A 14,858-nucleotide genomic window follows, 5' to 3' on the forward strand; every position below is an offset into this window, starting at 1 on the left:
GAGGTCACACCACTTACCCAAGGTCACAGAACCAAAGAAGGACAGAGCCCCGGACTTGAGCCAGGCCTCCCTTCCAGAAGGGAAAGCATGAAGCCCAGTTAGGGAGGGGACCACAGGGCTCAGGGAGGCTGCCTGGAAGCAGAGCGTGGCCCAGGGGAAGGTGCATCTCTGGAGAGGGCCCCAGGGCTCCCGGAGGGGAGGTATCATCCCATAGGAAGTCCTGACTGTCCAGACACGGCCAGAGCTACCTGAGCTCTGTTCCTGGGCACATCCCCTCTCCGAGTGATGCCAACAGTGGCTGATGGCACAGAGCACAGGCATGGTGCGGACTCAAGTCTGTGCACTGACTCCCACCCTCACGCGAGCCCGCAGAGGCTGCTTCTTTCCTCACCCCCATTTCACAGCTGAGCAGACCAGGGCCCAGGCAGATTAGGAGACTTGCCTAAGGTCACACGTGGTCACACAAGGTGCCCCGGAGCCCGCACCCGAAGAGGGGGAGGTGCTGTCCCATAGGAAGTCCTGATTGTCCACACTCAAGCAGAGCTCTGTTCCCCAGAAGGCGAAGTCACAGCCTCTCCAAGTTATGCTGCTCAGCAACAGACAGTTAATGCCACAGCCAGGCACCCTCACAAACACATTGCCCACGCATGCACATTCACATACTCACACTCTACACAAACACACACACATTCACCCACACATATGCAGATATGTTCACACACATGCACACGGGCACATGAATGGACACCCACACACGCACTCACACACACATGCACATTCACATGCATACACACAAATACAAGTACACATATGCACACACACACACAGACACCCCACACGTGCACACTCACACCCTCTGACACACGTGCTCACTCTCACACTTGCGCACTCACACATGTGCACATTCACACATGCATATGCACTCCATTGCATGCAAACACACTTGCGCACTCACACATGTGCACATTCACACATGCATATGCACTCCATTGCATGCAAACACACTTGCACACTCAGGGACATACACACATGTGCACACTCACTCACACACGTGTGCACACACACATTATTGTCCCACCATCCCTTGGACAGACCTCAGGCCAGGGAAGGCTGAATAGCGACAGCTGCTGGCAGAAGCTGGGGGAGACTCCGTCCAGCCCTGCCTCCCGGCGTGACTCCGTTGGCCCAAGCCTCTCCAGGCCTGTTTCCTCATGAGAGGTGGCCTGGCTGGGCCCCCTGGAAGGCTGCTGCAGGGCCGTCTGGCAAGGGGGCTGTGGCCCCGGGCACACCAGCCAGCCCCAGGCTGTGCAGTCCCAGGAGATGGCCCCGGATACACAAGCCTCCCTCCGCCAGGCAGTGGACAGCCCAGGCTCTGGGTCCAAGAGGTCACTGGGGGGCTCTGCTCCACCCCCAACCCCACCCCTGGGCTTTAGCAGAGTTTCTGTCCCACCCAGGGTGGAAACTGAGTCAAGGGCATCCAGAGAGCCCTTCCAGCCCCAGCCCTGCTATGGACAGGCGGTCAAGGTTGCCCTTGGGGCATGCCAGGCAGCATCCCCAAAACAGCAGGACAGGCCTGGCACTCTGCGGCTTCCCTAACCCTGGGGACCACGCAGCGCCCACATTCCAGGTGACCTGGCCCCAGGAGACGGAGCCCCAGCTCGACTGGGCCTGCGAGCACACCCTCTCCCACGGCCACTCTCTGAGAGCAGGTCCTGAAGATGAGCCGCCCCTCCCTGCCACCCCCGGACGGCCGGCTCCTGCCACAACCCTATTTGCAATAAAAACCTGATCCTGCGATAGCAGAAAATTGCTCTCTTTTGAAATAATTGAACCCATCCAGACAGCATCCTCCCAGACATCGTTAACAGGGCGCTCTGCTTGTCTGCAGTATTTATGCCGGCTCGGGGATGCGGTCGTGGCCACCCTGTTGTCTCCTGTAGAGGCCGGCACACAGTTGCTGGAGTCCCTGGGTCTCCACCCAAACCAGCTCCTCCCACAGGCCTGCCCTGCACCTCTGAGGCACCCACCCCTTTGGGGGACCCTTGGAGGAGTTGTCCTTGAGGACCATGTAGGCCCCTCACTCTCGCCCTCCCCCTTCTCAGCCCTTGGGGGCAGGGTCCTTGGAGGACCAACGGGAGCCAGGGAAGCACCTCAGGAAATGCGAACACCTGCGCTATCAGGGGCAGGGGCGGCAGTGCCCTCCAACGACCCCAGAGCAGAGGAGAACCTGGGGTGGGGTGAAGGGCAGCAGGAGGCCCCCACACTGCCCCCTATCCAGCTGGGAGCAGGGCCGGGAGGACCTGGCCTGGCATCAGCTCCCAGGGAAGCCCCAGCCCCCTCTGGCCTCAGTTTCACCACCTGCAGCAACAGAGGCAGTCTCATCACTCCCAGAGCCCTTGAAAGACAGACACTCAGTGCCAGCTCACCTGCACGGATGCCCGGTAGGCTCTGCACCCCTCTGTAGGGAGGAGGAATGCCCGAAAGTCAAGAACCCGCCAAGGCTGTGAGAGAAAATCCACACTCGGGGCTCCACCAATGAGCAAGAATGAGGAGAGCGAAGCCTCCGCCGCCACAGACACAGGGGCAGAGGCAAGGAGGCGCCATTCACAGCCAGGAAGCAACCAGCTCAACAGAGGAGGGGGCAGAGAGACAGAGACAGAAGTAGAGAGAGACAGAATCAGAGAGAGGCAGGGAGACTAAGAGATGGAGACAGAGACAGAGACATAGAAAGATAGAGACAGAATCAGAGAGAGGCAGGGGAACAGAGAGATGGAGACAGAGAGACAGAGACACATAATGGGGGGGAGGGCGGACAGAGACACAGAGAGAGTATGAGCCGTGCTGAGGGGTGGGCCCCCAGGAGCCCAGGGGCATCCCACCTGCACCAGCCCAAAAAGGTAGGCATGACCATCTGGGAAGCCTTTCTGTGGGCCCAGCCTCAGAGCCCTGACAATTCCCAGTCCCCAGCCCCAGGGCTTCCCACTACCAAAAGGAGACAAAGCGAAGATGTTTCCTACAGCCTTATCCATGACCTCCAATCATTGCAAATGACAATACTAAAATGCAAACTTCCTGAATACCCAATCATTGAGGGCGACTTTCAATGATGGGACCTCGGCCCCGTGGAATATTATGTGGCCCAGTGGAATATTATGCAGCCGTTAAAGATGACAATTACGAAGACTGTGGCAGCAAAGGAAATTGCTTGCGATGGCGTTTCTGAACGAGCAGGCAGCAGGATTTATCTGCGCTGGGGACACCACTGAGGGAAAGGGCTGTCTACTCGTCAGCGTGGCCGGCCGCAGGCGCGGGCAGCCAGCCTGGCTTCCGGGGAAGAATTTTCTGCTCTTACTTTCATTCCTCTGAGTGCCACTTGTGCAGTAAATAATAAATAACATCTTTGCTCATCTTAGGACCATGTTCCAGTAAATGAGGACTGCAGCAGGAGCCTTGAGCCCTGACTCCCGGCCAGAGACACGACATCAGACCAGAAAGAATGAGGAGGCCGCGTGGGGCCCACGGGCATGCAGGGCAGAGAGGGTAAGGTGGGCCACTGGGACGCAGGTTCTGCAAGCTGGCCTTCCACTGGGGGCTGGAGGGAGCAGGGAGCAGACAAAGGAGGAAAGGCCATCCTCTGCCCCAGGAATCAAGGGGTGATGGGAGGAGAGCAGGGGGATCACTGAGGGCTGGAGGGAGCAGGCGGGGGCAACGGGTGCCTTAAAGGGTTTGGTCTGGCAGACGGGGTTGGAGGCCCCCAGGTGGGGCACACCGCTTGGCAGAGGAAGTGGGAGTCATGGAGGGCTGTGGAAGAGGCAGCCCGGGGAGGAGGGTGTTGGAGGAAAGAAGAGGGTGGAGAGAGGAGGACAGATCAAGACTGTCACCAAGGGTCAGTGTTAGGGTTAGGGGCCCAGACCTCAGACCCTGGGGCTCCATCCAGCCTCTGAGGCACTGCCAGGCTGGGACAGGCCACAGGCACAGCAGGAGCTGGGCCAGACTCCGCATGGACAGACCTCCCGCCCTCGAGGGGCAGCCTCGCCAGATGCCAAGCAGCTGGCTGTGTGCAGCGAGCAATGACCCAGCCAGGAACAACCTCAGAGCTGGCCCGGCTCCCAGGGCGCCTCAGTCCCAGTTATCACCATGTCACAGACAAGGATGCTGAGGTTCACAGCAGCCTGAAACTCCTGCTCCATCTTCCAAACTCAGGCTGGGCCCGTACACGTGAGCAGACCTGCACAGAAGGGCCCAGGTAGGCGAATGGGCAGGAGCTGCCCCTGCCTGCAGCACGCTAGACTTGGCCCCAGGGAAAAGGAGGCCGAGGCCACCAACCAGCCCTCCTCACAGCCCTGGCCCGGCCCCTGCCCCATGGAGCTTGCAAACTCTGGCCTCTTAGCCAGAGCCCCTCTGCCGATGCAGCCCCCTCCTGCTGTGCACATGTCCTGGGGACCCTGAATCCGAGCCTGAATCCAAGACAGCGGGCAGAGGAAGAGAGGCTCAGTGGGGCCTTGCGTGAAGAGACGGGGGCAGGAGGGGCTCCTGTCTTGCCTGGGCCCCTGAGGCTGAGTCTGGCTGCCCAGCAGTGCCTGTCCAGGAGCTGCCCCTCACCCCATAGGAAGTGACATGCCCAGCATCACACACCAGCCGGGACAGGGTACAGGTTCCAGGACGGTGCTGCTGGGCCCCACATGGCTCAGACCTGGGTCCCCGTCGGCCTCCTGCCAGGGACTCACCGATCTGCTTTCCGCCCCTGTCCCAGGAGGACAAGAAGTGCCCCCCCTCCATCCTGAAAAGGAGCCGGCAGGAGCATCCCCGCCCAGGGGCCGAGCCGCAGAGGACCTCGAGGCGTGTGCGGTTCCAAGAACCCCCAGCGGTGACTGTCCACTGTAAGAGGGCACCCGCAGCAAGCGGCTGGAGAGGATGGGGTTGGGCAGAGGGAGGCGGGGACTCCGGCCACACCCACCCAGCTCTGGTAGGGCCCAGGACATGGGGGGCCATGGCCGCCTGTCTTCAGTGGCAGAACCCCTGGGCCCGTGGGGTCACCTGGACACACAGTCCTGGTCCGTCAAACGGCAACTGGAGGAAAACATGATGGTGGCTTCTCGAATCATGACTGTCCTCTTGAGGAAGCGTCAGGACCTGGCTGGGCCTGGATCTCTAACCCATGAATCGTCTCAGGGGTCCTTCAGGGGTGCAGGGTGAGGCGAGAGGGCAGGGACACCAGATGGACTGAGGCAAGTACCTCCCAGCCGACTCTCCGTTCTCCTTCCCAGACATTGCTGACAGGAACACCACGGCCACTGTTAGGGGTGAGTTCCGAGCCCACATCCCTGTACCCCACTGCCCCCTCCTTCGGTACACCCACCCTCACTCCCTCCCCAAGGGAGGTGTCACAGGGCCAGGGCCTCTGAGGAGTCCCCAGTGGGGGGGGCTCTTGTTGCAAGGAGGCCCCACGAGGCTAGGGAGGGGCCATGGGCAGGGATAGGGCAGAATCTCCCCATCCCTTCCCCACCAGCCCCAGTCCTCCAGGGAAGGGTGGGGCTGGCTGGCGCTGACCCTGCCTGCCCTCTGGCCGCAGTGCCCGGCAGACCCAGGCCACACAGCGGCTCCCTGCTCCTGCGGCTGTGCGTGTGCGTCCTTCTCGTGCTGGCCCTGGGCCTGTACTGCGGCCGGGCCAAGCCCGTGGCAACAGCACTGGAGGACCTGCGGGCCCGGCTCCTCAGCCTTGTCCTGCACCTGCAGCACGCGGCCCTCACCTGCTGGCACGGCCTCCTGCGGCTCTGATGGGCAGGACGGGCAGGGCTTCCCAGAGAGCTCAAGCACTCCGGGGGCTCTGAGACAGCCTGAGCCCTGGCCCTGCTGCTTGGTGAATCACGAGGGCCAAGAAGGGCTGCTGCCTGGGGGCCGACTGGGAAAAGTGGGACCCATGGCGTGAGACTGGACATGGGGGGCACAGTGAGCAGCCCTGCCACACTAGTCAGCACAGCCCTCCTGTCTCCTGTGTTGGGTCCACGTGAGATTTTATTAGAAAGAGGATTCGACTGCTAACAGTTGGGGCTCCCTAGGCTCACCCAAAGACCCCTCCCTTGTCCCAGCAGGAGCTCCTGCTGCTGCTAGGGCCCGGCCCAGCCATTGCCGTGTGCACCCGCTTGAGGAGGGGGGCACACTGCCTGTGTTCAAGGGGCTGCTCGGAAGAGGCAAACCCAGCCTTTTGCAATTAGGGCCTGTGGAGAACCCAGACCTTGAAACCCCACAGGAAGGGTTTGGTTGTCAAGGTGGGTCCCTCTGATGTGAGGTGCCATCCTCTGAGCCCAGGTCTGACCCCCTACTCAGTCCCATGAGTCTGGAGAGGCCCCAGGGGAGGACTCCTCATCGGGGACAGCTTCGGGTGTAGAAGTTGAGGGGACAGCAAGGGGCCCAGACACCCCCGGCCTTCAGAACAGCCATCTGTGCCCAGCTCTGCAGGCTGGGGGCACCCAGCCGAGCCCAGGACCAGCCAGTGCCACCCACCAGCTGGGGCCTGTAGGTCCCGGAGACCATCTGTGGTTGTGGCTTTGTCACCAGATTGCAGAGCTGAAGGGAGCCCTGTGGGTGACAAACACTAGGGGCCCCTCCAGACCCTACATGGGGGGAGGGCCGAACAAAGCAGGGATGCCCACGGTTAGGGACCAGGCAGAACTGCCCCGGAGAGACACAGGGACAATCAGACCAGTGTCCTCGAGGCTCACCTGAGAGGGAAGGGCACAGCTGACGACCTGTCTGATGGTTCCTCTCTGTCCCACCACTTAACTGGGAGACACTGCTCTATTAAAACTCACCGTGGCTTCCTTCAGTCTTGGTGTTTTTATAGAAACAAGAGAAACCAGAACCGATTTGCTAAGGAATGGGCCTCAGTGGCCAGAGTGGATGTCCTGGGCCCCTGGAACCTCCTCGTCTCCTGCAGGCCTGGGAGTGGATGTGGCCACTCGGGCAGGGGGTTAACCAAGCCCCCAGGTCTTGAGGGATGCCCGGCTGGCTCCCTTCACCCTGCAGTCAGGGTGTATCCCCACAACTCCAGGTGCCAGGGAACAGGCGCAGTGATCTCCAGGGTCGCTTCCAGCTTTGGAATCCAGGGAGCCCAGAGTTGTGGTGGGAGGCAACAAAAAGGGCTGTTTCCAGAAGTGGCCCAGAAGGGACCATGGTGGGGGCTCCCCTGGGAACCCTCCAGCATCATGCTCTCCCCACAGTCACCACAGCCCCACCTACCCAGGCCCAGCCCATCCCACCCCACCCCACCCAGGCCCAGCCGATCCCACCCCACCCAGGGAGGAGGATGGGCAGGTTCCTGCCCCATATTCTGGATGCAGAAGCAGCGGCTACCAGAGGTTGGGTCTCAGGGCAGTCATAGACCCAGGCTCAGCCCTCTCTCTGTGTGTTTGGGCCACCCCTCCAGCCCTGGTTCTGATGGGGGACGCCGCCCAGGCCGATCTCCCCCAGCTGTGGCTGCCTGTCCACTGCAAAGGCAACACAAGGACATGCCTGGCTTTGCGGGGTCCTACGCTACGATCTCAGGTGCTCAACAAATATTGCTCAAAGATGGGCACCACACCCCCAAGAAATCCTTCAAAATTGTCTTGCCACCTGGGGAAGCAGCACAGGAAGCAGTGAGACTCAAAGCCACTAGAAAATGTAGAGAGGACGGCAGAACCTTGGGAAGGCCATCTTCTAATTCCTAAAAGCTTCGGACACGAAAGGCCCAAAGCCCGAGGGCACTGCGTGTGCCCCACACATTCCAGACAGTTAAAACCTCGAGCCAGGCCGGCCGACGGCGGAGAGGGCAGAGAGAAACCCACACACTCCTCATGCCTGCTGGAGACTCAGGCGCTTTTGTTTTTATTCTGACTCTGAGGGGTAGACACATGTAAGCTTAAGGGTCTTTACTTTCAGTTTAGCCAGAGTGGAATTAGAACAGAGATATCCATTATCAGACAGCCGGGAGAGAAGCAAAGGCATCTCAGAAGCAACTTGGCGGACCCGCCTCAGGAACCCCAGGTCATGCCTGTGCTTCCCACCTTCCTTCCTGGGGAGAGGCCCAGTCCCCTAAGGGACCCTGGAGAACCCACAACCAGGGCGCCCAGCTGCCCCTTCCCAGGGTGATGTGTCTGGGCTCCAGGGACAGCCCAGTCCGGGGTGGGTGTGTCTGCATGCAGCCAAGCATTTCCGTCACCCTGGCCACAGGGCTGTTCCAGCTCCTGGGATCCAGCAGTGCAGCCCTGAGGACAGACCCAACCGGAGCCAACCCTCAGGTTCCAGAACCACCCCTGCCTCCTGCCCCTCCTTCTGGGGCCCTAGATGGCTCTGGCCTGGATCAGGGCTGGGCAGAGGGTGAGGCAGGAGCCACCCCACTTTCTGCTGGGGACACAGACAAGGAGCTCTCGGGGCTGGAAAGAGTCCCCAGGTTCAGTGAGTCAGGGCTGGCAGGGGAGACAGGGAAGCCCATCAGCTTAGGGGCCTCGGATTCTGTCTAAACCCCTTCCCTCAAGGACCTGGCTGCCAGCTGGAAACTCGGCTGGGCCCCAAGGCCACAGCCCCCTTGAGCTTCCAGAGCCTCGATCCCCCTGGCCTTGACGCCCCCAATGGGAACCTGCCTTTGCCACAGTGTGACTGGTCACCTGCCAGCCTCACTCGCGGGACCCAGGATGATGCCCCCACCGGGACCCTCCATGTGGACCCAGGCACGTGGCCTCCAGGAGGCTGGTGCCCAGCCACCCAGAGACACCAGCCAGCTGCTGATGGTGGACGGGGTGGGTCACCAACACAGGGAGCTAGGGGCTCGAGTCTCCCTGGGAGGGAGGGCGCAGCAACAGGGAGCACTCGGCAGCACTCAAGCCAAGAAACAGACAGCCGCTTCTCGAGCCCCGGGTGAGGAGGCCCCCGCCCCTGGAACGAGTCCTCTAGAGGTAGACCCTGGGTTCTCCTGAGGGGTAGGGTCCACAGCCAAGCAGCCCCCTACCCTGGGATCCCAGGTTCACATCCCAGCTCCTCCACTTGCCTCTGTGAGGCCTCAGCACACAGACTCTGCAGAATGGGAAGGCGCTCCCTCCTCTCTCAGGTGGATGCTGGATGTGGGAGCCCATGGGAGGGGCAGAGGGGCTGTCCACACAGCACCCACGGCTCCCATCACGCATACAATGCTCACACACATATGCACACGCACAGGCATGCACACGCTCACATGCAACACACGCACATTCACATGCGGTTCCTCACGCACACTGTGCAGACACACCTGCCCAGGCACCCAGGCACTCACCTACATTCCTCCCCACACGCCCTACATGCACACTCATGCCACAGGTACAGTCACACCCTCACACGCACTCACTCACAGCCTCCCATGCACACTCACAATCAAGCCTTCACATGCACGACAGTCACAGCCTCTCACATGCAGTCACACCCTCACATGCAGTCACACCCTCACATGCAGTCAGTCACACCCTCACATACACTCACACCCTCACATGCACACTCAGTCACACCCTCACATACACTCACACCCTCACATGCACACTCAGTCACACCCTCACATACACTCAGTCACACCCTCACATGCAGTCACACCCTCACATGCAGTCACACCCTCACATACACTCACAGTCACACCCTCACATGCAGTCACACCCTCACATGCAGTCACACCCTCACATACACTCAGTCACACCCTCACATGCAGTCACACCCTCACACTCAGTCACACCCTCACATACACTCACAGTCACACCCTCACATGCAGTCACACCCTCACATGTACAAGTCACACCCTCACATGCAGTCACACCCTCACATCCACAACAGTCACACCCTCACATACACTCAGTCACATCCTAACATGCAAACTCAGTCACACCATCACATACACTCACAGTCACACCCTCACATGCACACTCACAGTCACACCCTCACATGCACACTCACAGTCACACCCTCACATGCAGTCACACCCTCACATGCACAACAGTCACACCCTCACATACAGTCACACCCTAACATGCAAACTCAGTCACACCCTCACATACTCAGTCACACCCTAACATGCACTCAGTCACACCCCACATGCACAAGTCACACCCACACATGCACACTCAGTCACACCCTCACATGCACACTCAAGCACACTCACACCCTCCCATGCACCCTCAGTCACACCTTCCCATGTACAGTCACACCTACACTGTCACACCCACACATGCAGTCACACGTGCACATGCACACTCACAGTCACATCCTCTCATGTACTCACATACACAATCACACCCTCCCATGCACAAAGGCACTCACAGAATCACATCCCCCATATACACCCACACACAGACCCCTGCCATGGCTCCTGGCCCAATCCTCTGTGTGGTAAGTGTGCCCCCCAAATCCCCAACCAGATGATGCCCCTGACTCTGTGGAGCCCAGATTACCACCTCCGTGCCCCTCAGCCAAGCACAAACAGGACCCACACACAGTGAGGCGAACTCACAGGCCTCAGAAGCCTCCCTGAGCCCGGCCACAGGGTCTCCCAGGCCTGTGGCACCCACCCAGGAGGGGGACTCAGCCGGGGGGGGGGCCAACCCAGGGTCAGAGGCTGGAAGGTGCCGTGAGCTCCTCCCCACACGTAGCCTCTGCCTGGATGGCAGAATTCATGCAGAATTCGTTCAGGGCTGAGTGACGTCTGGCCACCCCTGGGCCAGCTGGCACGGAGACAGCAACCGGCCAGGGTTGGGAGAGACCAGCTGGACGCCCTCCACCCAGGCTGGCCAGTCAGGTCCTACTGGGACAGCCATGGGGCCCTGTGCGAGGCCTGGAGGTGCCCCCCACCCCCCGCCCCACACCCATAGTCTCTGCACCATCCTCATCAGGGAGCCAGCACCCACCCAGTCCACTGCTAGGCTCACGAGTGGGCACTGGGGCGCTCACCTCACTACGCTCGAGGGGACACACACAGGGCTGCATGTGGCCAGGGCCCAGGCAGAGCCCCCCAGCTGCTTCCCCAGGCAGGCCCATGCCCCCAAGCATAGCTGGGAGGTCAGGGGCCAGCTCCCCTGCCCGCGCCATGCCTAAATGACGGCGCTTTTCTCCTCTTGGAAGGAGGTGCGTGGGGACGGCCGGGCCAGCAGCAGCTCCTTCTCGTGGATCAGGCTGTCCAGCAGGTCCTCCTGACGGTAGTTGTGGTACACCTTCAGGAAGGCCAGCGTGGTGATGGCCAGCCAGGCCAGCCATGAGGCCCAGAGGCCAAACTGCACAGAGGGCAGGGGCAGGGTCAGAGGCCGTTGGGGGTCCGCTGTCAGCGCACCCCCCTCCCACCAGCTCCCAGGCTCTGCTCTGCAGGGAAAGGAGGGGACTCAGAGGAAGGAGGAGGCTGAGGACATGGGGCAGGGTCGGATCCTGAAGACCCTGCCCAAGATCAATCTTCTGAGTTCTTTCCTGCAGCCAGCATCGTTTTCCAGCACCTGCGCCCCTCCCGGAACCCACTCTGGAGCAAAAGCCCTGGGCACTCAGACCCACCCCAACTCCAGGCCAGCCAGAGGCCCTGGGGAGGGGCAGTGGCCAGCGGCGAGCGCGTTCTCCTGCAGCAGCTCGGGCCTGTGGGCTCTAAGGAGGGCGGGTAAACAGCGGAGGCTCCTTCAACCACCAGAATAAATTGACCTTTAGCCGCTGTTTCCAAACAGCTGAAGGAGAAACAATTTAATCAGAACCAGGCCTGAGCCACATTAAGCTGATTCTCATTTGAGCGTATTTGTCATCAGACTGCACTCACACCTTAATCCAATTGGCACAAATTAGGCCTGAGGTCTCTTCCACTCACTAAATTTGCATGGAAGTGTCTTTGACAGATCCAGTTCATCTCGGCAAAGAACACTCAGGCCCACCCATGGCCAGCCCCTTGGAGGGTTCTGGCCAGGAGAAGCGTCCTCAGCCAGCCACAGCCAGCAAGAGCCTTCAGAGGCCAGTCTGGGGTCCGGAAGTGGATCTGAAGCCAGTGGGCCCTGATCAGTGCTGGCAGGAGCCAGGTGTCTGGTCTCAGCCAACCCCACCCGGCACCCCTCCTCTGCGTCGCCTCCGTCTGGGGCACACCTGCAGACTTCAAGGAGCAAACCCAATTCCAGGGTTCCCCCTCCGGCCCTCACAGACCACTGATGTCTCCCCACAGGTCTGCATTTCAGCAAATAGGGTCCCTCAGAGTGGGGTCCACCATGGTCCCCCACCAAGTCTCCTAGGGGGTGGGGGACGCAGCTTATACAAGGGTAGGGTGGCAAATCTTCTGAATTCCCAAGTGGGATCCCCTGCATCCTTCCTTGGACTCCGTGTCAGCGTCCCCCTGGCTAGGGGACGTCCCTGGACTCCGTGTCAGCATCCCCCTGGCTAGGGGACGTCCCTTGGACTCCATGTCAGCATCCCCCTGGCTAGGGGACGTCCCTTGGACTCCGTGTCAGCGTCCCCCTGGCGAGGGGATGTCCTTGGACTCCGTGTCAGCGTCCCCCTGGCTAGGGGACGTCCCTTGGACTCCGTGTCAGCGTCCCCCTGCCTAGGGGACATCCCTGGACTCCGTGTCAGCGTCCCCCTGGCTAGGGGACGTCCCTTGGACTCCGTGTCAGCGTCCCCCTGGCTAGGGGACGTCCCTTGGACTCCGTGTCAGCGTCCCCCTGGCTAGGGGACATCCCTTGGACTCCGTGTCAGCGTCCTGCTGGCTAGGGGACATCCTTGGACTCCGTGTCAGCGTCCCCCTGGCTAGGGGATGTCCTTGGACTCCGTATCAGCGTCCCCCTGGCTAGGGGACATCCCTTGGACTCCGTGTCAGCGTCCTGCTGGCTAGGGGACATCCTTGGACTCCGTGTCAGCGTCCCCCTGGCTAGGGGATGTCCTTGGACTCCGTGTCAGCATCCCCCTGGCTAGGGGATATCCTTGGACTCTGTGTCAGCGTCCCCCTGGCTAGGGGACATCCCTAAGCCTCCAGCACTGACCTGAACAGGCTCACCTCACACTGGCACCAAAGTCCAAGGCCCTCGTCCCTGCACTGGACCCCCAGGATCTGATGCCTGGTTTCGTTTCTGACACCACCTCCTCCAACACTTCTCACTCCAGACTCCAGGGCCTTGCCACTTCCTGATTCTAACTCACTGTGGCCATCTCCTCCCCAAACCCACCTACAAAAGCCCAGCCCTCCCCCACCTGCAGGAAGCCTTCCGGAGTGCTCCCACTGCCTGGTCCCGTTGCCAACCACCTTATCTACACAGGAGCCTGCCTCCTCCTCTGGATAGGGGGAGAGCTCAGCGAGTGTCCAGCAGTAAATGCCCCCCTCCCAGCATTCCCAGCATTGCAAGCCTCCCTTCCTGCCCAGAGCCCCTACCTGGGCAATTGCAAACTGATCGTAGAAGGTGGAGTTGTCCACACCCAGCTCCAAGTCGATATCCTGAAGCTCTTCACAGCTAAAACAGCAGGACGTAGGGTGAAAGGTGACCACCAGGACAGCCAGTGCAGGACATGGCTGAGCCGCTGGCCAGAGAGGCACGAACTTTGCCCTGCAATGTTGGGGGGCAGCAGGGAGTCTCCGAGGACACCACGGGGGATCGGCCTCGAGGCCTCCTCCATGGAGCAGTACAGCCTTCGGGAAAGGAAACCTCCAGGCCCCTCCCCATCCTGGCCCTGGACGGCCGGAAGACACCAGCTCAGCCTCTGCTCTCCTGGACCCTCTGCCCCTGTGCTCCACACTCTGAGGGTCACAGGGTCTCAGAGGCAGGAGAGGCAGGGCTGCCTCAGCCATACAGAGATGGAGGTGGCGTCCCCACCAACGCTGCCCAGAGGCTCTGCCCCCATCACGGAGGCATCTGTGGAGGCAGTGGGCGTCAGAGGGCCCGGGAGTGAGCCAGGCCTGGGCTCCCGGTGTCCTACACCCCCAACATAAAACATAAAGCCAGGACACATTGACAGAAGCAGGGGGCCAGAGACAGGGAGCCCAGCAGCCCCCGCACCCCCTGGAGGGGCTGAAGGGCTGGAAATGGTGTCCGTGAGGCCAAGGAAACTTTGCCTGTATACCAGGGGTTGCCCACGCTCTCGGGAAACAGGTGGCCAGAGCCAGCAGGCGGAGCTGGGACAGTGCAGAATGGGGCACAGGGCACAGCTCAGCACAGGAGGCCCTGCAGGGCCACATGCCCAGGTGCTCACGCTTTCCTCTGGTTTGTGCCCCAGGCACCCCAGAGTGGAGACACGGAACAGACAGGCAGGGAGCCCCTCGGCTCTGCTGCCATCTATTGCAGATGCTGCGGTTTCAGGTCTGGGTTTGCTTAAAGGAAGAACATGGAAACTCTGGAGGGTTCCTGTCTTCCAGGGTTTTGGCCTGGGGCACTGGATGGTGCCCCTCAGGGCTGGGCATCCCACTGTTGGGGGCAGGCAGTCACCGTGCTCCACTCTGGGGGCCCCCACAAGCCAAATGATGCCCCTGTTAAGATCCCAGAGGGACCACCATGGCTCAAAGGCCTTCATCCCCAACCTGCCTGGGAGCTGACCTTCACCCTACCAGAAGCTTTCTCTGCTCCTGTTCTTCACCATCCCCGTCCCCTCCACCATCTTCCAAATCCCACACCCTGGGGACCAAAGCCCTGAGCCTAATGCTCTCCCTGGGCTCTCGCATTCAGCCAGCACAGGACAGAAGCCCAAGGGTCTCCAGCTGTGTGGTCACATCGAGCTTCCCAGGACCTGGGGCCATGCTGCATGGGATCTGTCACGCAAGCCCTGGTGGCAAGGACAGGGCAGCCGGAGTTTCTGATCACCGGAGCCACCCCCAGCCATATTCAGCCCTAGGGATGATCGCTCATGTGTGACGTGTGATGCTCCCG

At 60.9% G+C, this 14,858-nt stretch overlaps 2 protein-coding genes and 1 pseudogene across 9 annotated transcripts in view; 1 reads left to right on the forward strand and 2 right to left on the reverse strand.

Moving 5' to 3' along the window:
- Positions 1-6,826, forward strand: part of C24H14orf180 (chromosome 24 C14orf180 homolog) — an 11,698-nt gene extending 4,872 nt beyond the window's left edge. For all 5 annotated transcript variants that reach the window (XM_007987978.3, XM_073011365.1, XM_007987979.3 and 2 more), the window contains 4 exons: positions 3,414-3,540; positions 4,754-4,880; positions 5,268-5,303; positions 5,573-6,826. In XM_007987978.3, coding sequence (XP_007986169.3) covers positions 3,430-3,540; positions 4,754-4,880; positions 5,268-5,303; positions 5,573-5,778 — 480 coding nt within the window. In that variant the 5' untranslated portion in view covers positions 3,414-3,429 and the 3' untranslated portion in view covers positions 5,779-6,826. The remainder of the gene's footprint in view (positions 1-3,413; positions 3,541-4,753; positions 4,881-5,267; positions 5,304-5,572) is intronic.
- Positions 6,827-8,654: 1,828 nt separating this feature from the next.
- On the reverse strand, positions 8,655-11,079 carry LOC119619003 (uncharacterized; annotated as a pseudogene).
- The window catches only part of TMEM179 (transmembrane protein 179), a 51,573-nt gene continuing 46,000 nt past the window's right edge, over positions 9,286-14,858 (reverse strand). For 3 of the 4 annotated variants that reach the window (XM_073011368.1, XM_073011367.1, XM_007987985.3), the window contains 2 exons: positions 13,373-13,451; positions 9,286-11,261 (listed from right to left, as the gene is read on the reverse strand). In XM_073011368.1, coding sequence (XP_072867469.1) covers positions 11,082-11,261; positions 13,373-13,451 — 259 coding nt within the window. In that variant the 3' untranslated portion in view covers positions 9,286-11,081. The other variant, XM_007987986.3, reaches the window with a different exon arrangement.

The sequence above is a fragment of the Chlorocebus sabaeus genome, chromosome 24 (assembly GCF_047675955.1).
Source record: "Chlorocebus sabaeus isolate Y175 chromosome 24, mChlSab1.0.hap1, whole genome shotgun sequence".
Taxonomy (NCBI): domain Eukaryota; kingdom Metazoa; phylum Chordata; class Mammalia; order Primates; family Cercopithecidae; genus Chlorocebus; species Chlorocebus sabaeus.